At 43.3% G+C, this 6,000-nt stretch overlaps 1 protein-coding gene across 6 annotated transcripts in view; it reads right to left on the minus strand.

The window, feature by feature from the left end:
* SCAF8 (SR-related CTD associated factor 8) overlaps positions 1 to 5,768 on the minus strand; it is a 159,896-nt gene extending 154,128 nt beyond the window's left edge. For 5 of the 6 annotated variants that reach the window (XR_010471425.1, XR_010471424.1, XM_065057333.1 and 2 more), the window contains exon 1: positions 5,397 to 5,768. Coding sequence is in view for 4 of the 6 variants with exons in the window: in XM_065057333.1 (XP_064913405.1) it covers positions 5,397 to 5,426 (30 nt within the window). In the remaining 2 variants the exon portion in view is untranslated. Of the gene's footprint in view, positions 1 to 2,761; positions 2,937 to 5,396 lie in introns of all 6 variants that reach the window. The other variant, XM_065057334.1, reaches the window with a different exon arrangement.
* Positions 5,769 to 6,000: the final 232 nt, after the last annotated feature.

Below are 6,000 nucleotides of genomic sequence, written 5' to 3' on the forward strand. Positions count from 1 at the left end.
CATTACTGCTCTTAATGTTCCTGACAGGAAATGGGAAATTCACAAATTCTTACATATTTTGCTGTATCTTGAAGGAATTCATACTGTTTGTAAAGATGCAGTGTTTTTTCTCTAAAGAGCACTATGGGATTATAAAGCAAAATTAAACTGAAGACCTTTTTCACATCCACTCCAGAGGTTAAGAATGAAATTTACAGTCAGCATTCCACATTTATGTGTCCATATGCACACACAGGTATCACCTAGCTAACTTTTTCTTCTGAAAATTAAGAAAAGGTAAACCAAAAGCTTTCATCCCAATTTGCTACAACAAAATTTACAAATATCAGACCATAAATGCAGTTATCAGACAAACAAAAAAGAAGAAAGCCTGAAGCATTTCATAGTTGCAGAATCCTTCACAACAGCAAACGATACGAAAGGACATTGTACTTTTTTATTATTGGTAAAATATTAGTGAGAAAGAAGAGGAAACAGGCACAAGTTCTCATTTTCTCAGCAGTTAGCAAAAGAGCTCTGCAAATTTTTTCAGGTGCTTGAGCATGTGAAACATGCAGCAGAATCTAAGGAAAGTATCTTGCTGAGAAGTAGCTTACATGCCCTTTAACTGTTCCTCATACGTCACTGCTAGCACTAATCAAAGCCTTAACTCCTCATTTCAGAGAGCTTCATTTTTTTCACTCTACTCAGCTATTCAGCATCAATCTCTATTTAGCATCTTCATGAGGCATACCATTTAACTTTTTTTTAGCATCAGCTGTCATCCTTTCACAAAAACACCGCCTTGGTGACTTAGAATATGCCATTAAAATAAAGCATTCTAAAATAAAATATTTGACTTACACTTCTGTACTTTTGTGTGCCTGTACTCCAATGCTCAGTAATTAAAATGTGGGTTATTTCCAAGGATCACATTTCTGAAATTGTGGTCAACTGAACTGTTCCCCACTGCCACTTAAAATATATCTTCTAAAGAAATATCACGATAAAGGTGACCACCAGCCAATGAAGTGCAAACAGACAATACAGACAACAGCATTGCCAGCCAATGATCAGTGACTACTATGTCCCCACCACTTATAAACTTCAGGAGAACCAGCTAACCCAGAAGTAGCAATGATCGCTTTATATACTGCTTCTCATCATCTTACATGGCTCTCACAATCATTCTGCACACCAAAAGCTCTCTGTGACTCCGCTTTATGACGAATTACGGAAGGACAACCATTTTCACTGCTAATAACGGCTGAACTCCAGCCTAGCAATGCTGCAGAAATTTTAACCATGTCTCTCACACCCTAGAAGACATTTAGATTAACACAAGAAAATGCACAGGAACCCACATCACACTTCAAGCAAACTGCAATCAGTACCTTAATCTTACAGCACTTTATGTACATCCTCATCTTGAAACAATAGACGAAGCATATTCCATGTTTCCATGAGGACACTTAGTTTTCATTCCCTTGTATATGAAAAGATCAGCACCCAATTGTAAGCAGAAGAGGCATTGAGCTTTCTATATAAAACACATTCAAACGATCACAGCATTTCTGAAAGGAATCAGGAGACACATGACTTCCTCATTCCTGGGCTTCAAGGGAAAAGCTTTGCCCTATTCTTTATTCTTTTTTTTTTTTTTTTTTTTTTTTTTTTTTTTTTTTTTTTGTAAATATACAACTGCCCTTTCCACTACTGCCTTTCCAATATTACAATATATTGTGTTGCCTGTAATTCCAACCCCATCCATTTCAGCTCAATTGTGTAGCACTGGATCCTAACCACTATCATTCACTGGATTCAACAACGTAAATTCTACAAATGGTGATACTTCCAGATTTTTTTAAGCTATCAAACTGCCCTAAGTAGGTTTTACCATTGCTAACCTTATAAATGGCTGTGGTTCAAAACCACAGGTGCCAATCTCACCAATTTATACAGTACAAGAAATTTTCAATGATTTGACCAAAGCATGCATAACTTACGCATGAGATAATTTGTTTTTACATAAAGAGCATGCAAAAAAACAAAACAGCATCACGGACAGCAAGACTTAAAAGCTCATACCTGAGAAGAAATGTGCCTATATGTAATACAAGATACAGAGAAACTTTAAATTAATAGAAATGCCATGCTTAATTTCACTAGATCAGTGAATTACTATTGTCATTTTTAAAGAAATAAGCACCTAAGCTGAACTTGCCCTTTAAAGCTTAAATAAATGCCCTTTCAAGATTCCTGTTATTCCACACTTAAAGATGCAGTTAGCATGGCTGAAAAAAGTATTACTCCAAATATGCCATTTCTGTTGTACTTACAACTAATTTGAGATCTCCATTTTCCTTAAAATACATTCCAGTCCTATGACTATTTGTGTGTCTGTAAAACTATCCACATTTATTCTACAGATTTACATAGAAACAAATCTAAAAATAATTAAATGGGTTTAAGAATTAAAGCATCTGTTGCTCTCCTTTCACAGTTGTCTGCATGCATTCTTCACATCATAAAGTGAAAAATCATTTGGAAATACAAAGCCTGCCACTGCAAAAAGGAGAAGTATTGCAAGAAAACTCTGGGGACTATAGCATCCAAAACCAACTCCAGGTACAGTACCTGAACACAATGTGAGAATGGCTAACTTGAAGCTGACAGCAAGACTTTTAACACTTAACTGATTATATAATACTAAGCTTTACTATATAAATAATACTATATAATACTGAGCTTTAATTATGTAAGTCTGCAATTAAAACATTACCATCTGAGTGCTGGAACTGTGACACTATGCATGCTTGCCTCTAGTCCATTTCAATTCCACATTTTATAGAACGTACAATGAATTTGAAACTTTCCAGTCATTTTCTTCTGTCAAGACCTGTTCTTGACTTTGATGTTGTGCTTTTCAGAAAAAAACTCAGGGCCTGAACTGAGACCTGGAGGAAAATGATTCCACAATGGTTAGCCTTCATGTCAACTGTAGCAAATGATAAACTGTTTGGTATAAAACATTGCCAACTACCTCAATGGTATACAAAGTCAGTTGTGTAATATTGTACTTTTCAGTTTCCAAGCAGTTTTAACCAAATAGTAAAACATCAACAATACTGAACATTTCCTCATCTTTAAATTTATCTTTCACAAGACTTTAAATGTTAGGGCTAATTTTATATGTACGATTAGATACAGCACTGACAATGCCTCGCGTCATCGCTAGGCACTGAACAGCTTTCCGCAATAGTGGGCATAATTTCCAGTCGTCAGAGTTCCAATAAACTTGAGATATTTATTTCTAATCCAATTAATGCCAAGCCTATTAATCACCTCAATTCTGACTGTCATACAGGATAGTTACAATACAGGATATTGCTCAGCTCACAGCCGTACCACCTAGATGGACAGCTGCCTTCATTTTAACTTCATAGCACAATCTAAACACAACTCCTTGTTTTAAAAACAAACGAACAAAAATACAACTCCCAAAGTACCCATGCTGCAGACTTCAGTGGTTAAATGTATTTGGAATGTTTTTTTCTAAAGTGTCATCTGGATTTCACCAGTAAGTTACATAAACTTCATAACATTATTAACTGAATGCAAACTGTATCAGACGAACTATGCTAAAAGTACTTCTACAATTTAGTCTATCTCATCTGCTGCTAAATGTAATTTATATCTATCTTAAGCCAATACAATAGGAAATAAGTTGGTTAAAACACCATTGCCTGAGCTTCTGCATTTTCTCTATTGAAAACCCAAAGTTTACTCTTTTTCGAGCACTTAGAAACTTGAAGCATGTTCGAAACCTCTCCTCTTCAGTACAGTTCTCACCTTAAGTCTTCAGAGTCATTCATTTTTCCAGTAGTTAAACCTGAGTGCTCAGCAAGCCAGCCAGAAGTTGTTTTTCAATATGAAAGTAAAGACGTTTGCTCACGCTGGTAGTTATAGACGAGAAAAAGGTTCTAATCTACTTATGTTCTTCTGTTCTTGTGACTAAACTCTTCCCCACTTAACAATACAACAAGCAAATCAGAAAATAAAATAGGAGAAAAATTGTTTCTAGTATTTATTGTTCTTCTAGCAGCCACAACATGATTTCTTCCACTTAAGAATTCAAATTGCATGAAGTGCAACACCTAGAACTGCACATCAGTTATGGTTGTTTAACTGCTCCTGAGTTATTAGAATGTACCTGCCCATTTTAGAAACCTATCTTATTGTGGCTTGCAGATACAACATGGTTGGCACATGGTTCCACTACAACTCAAATTAACATTTTAAAACCCCAAACCAGTGTTGTATTACTTAAAATCATTAAAACCTAAAATCATTACGTCGCCCCTGGGGGTAGCAAGAGGGCAACTGGCAGCTCTAATATGTGACCATTGTAACCAGAGCTGAAACTTTCTACGGTTAAAGTAAAAAACTATTTTCTAAGACACAAGACTTCCTATAAATAAAATACATATTTATTTCCCTTGCACTCACATTAACTTCAAAATATAAATGATATGAACTCCTCCAACGAAGAGGAACAAAGCAGCGTTGCCACAAGAGCTATCTTGCAATAAAATAAACATTAAGTACTGGCATAAAAGAGAAGCCCGGTGCTGTATCAATACCTGAGCCTGTGTGCGTGTGTTTGTGGGTGCTCACTCTCAGCACAGTGCTTTGGTGCAGTACCCTGGCTCTGTGCAGCACACAGGCAATGACTGTTTCCAACCTGACTACAGCGAATGTACTATTCTCAAAGACAGAGACGAGCCTCCAGGCCTTTGTAGTCTCAGCCCAGGTTTTAAAAAAGAAAAGAAAAAAAAAAAAAAAACAAAAACCAGAAAACAAACCCAAGGTGTTAAAGTGCGTACCGGCGGGGTACAGGCGCACATTGAACAAGCGAGGAGGAACGGGCTGGCACTAGAGGCAGGGCCAGGGGAAGCGCACAGACCCTGCGCCAGGCGACCCAGGATCCCCCTCCCGCCCCGCGGAGCCTCCTCCGCCCGCTGCGCGAAGTTGGCTGGGCATCCCCCGCCCCGCCGCCCGCCAGGCGCGGGAGAGGCCTCCTCCACCTCGGCCTCCTCCCGCTCCCTCCTCTCCCCTCAGCCCGTCGCCAGATCCATTCTTCTCCGTTCAGTTTCCCCCAGCCCCACGGTGGAAAAGGGAGTGGGGGGGGGGCGTCTCCATTACCCTCTCCCTCCTCCCATTTCCCAGGGACGGCGACAACGGCCCGCTCCCGCCTGACACGGGGGGAGCCCCCGGGAGCGCTCCCCCACTCCCGGCCTCCCCATTCCCGTCGCCTCCCCGCGGCGGGGCGCGCACAGCGGGAGGGGGCAGGGAAGGCGCCGGCCCCGGGGCCCCGCCCGCTCCCCGACCCCGAGAGGAAGGAGGGGGTTACACACCTCGCTGTTAAAGGCTTTCACGGCCTCCATGTCGCGGCGGAGGCGGGAGCCGGGCGGCTTCTCTCCGCAGATGGCGGCCGGGAGGGGGCAAGTCTCGGTCTGTGTGTGCGCCTCGCTCAGGGGCCGCCGGGCCTCCTCGCCATGGCGGGTGGCGCAGGGGGCGGGCGCGGAGGGACGCGGGCGCCGCTCGTTTCCGTCTCCTCCCGGCAGTGCGCGGCCTCCTCGCCCTGCTTCCCGCCCGGCGGCGCCGACGTCCCCTCCCCCGCTCGGCTCCGCCGGCAGGAGATGGAGGAACAACGCGCAGCGGCTGCGGCGCGGACGGCAATATGGCGGACACACGGGGGCTCCTCGCAGCGCAGCTCCGAGAGGAGCCGAGAGCGGCGCAGAGCGGCTACAGCGCCGCCTGCCGGGCAGCGCCCGCCCGCCGGGCCGCACCGCAGACCCGCTGCCGGGCTGGCGCCGCGTCCCGCCCCGCTCCGCCCTCCCCCTCGCACCGCCCCAGCCCTGCGAGCAGGCGCGAAGCGAAGGTTACGGGAGCAAGGTGTTAAACGCGGCGGTGTTTCGTTACCAGGGAGTTCTCGGGACACCGTTCTGGCTGTTTCCA

The sequence above is a fragment of the Columba livia genome, chromosome 3 (assembly GCF_036013475.1).
Source record: "Columba livia isolate bColLiv1 breed racing homer chromosome 3, bColLiv1.pat.W.v2, whole genome shotgun sequence".
Taxonomy (NCBI): Eukaryota; Metazoa; Chordata; class Aves; order Columbiformes; family Columbidae; genus Columba; species Columba livia.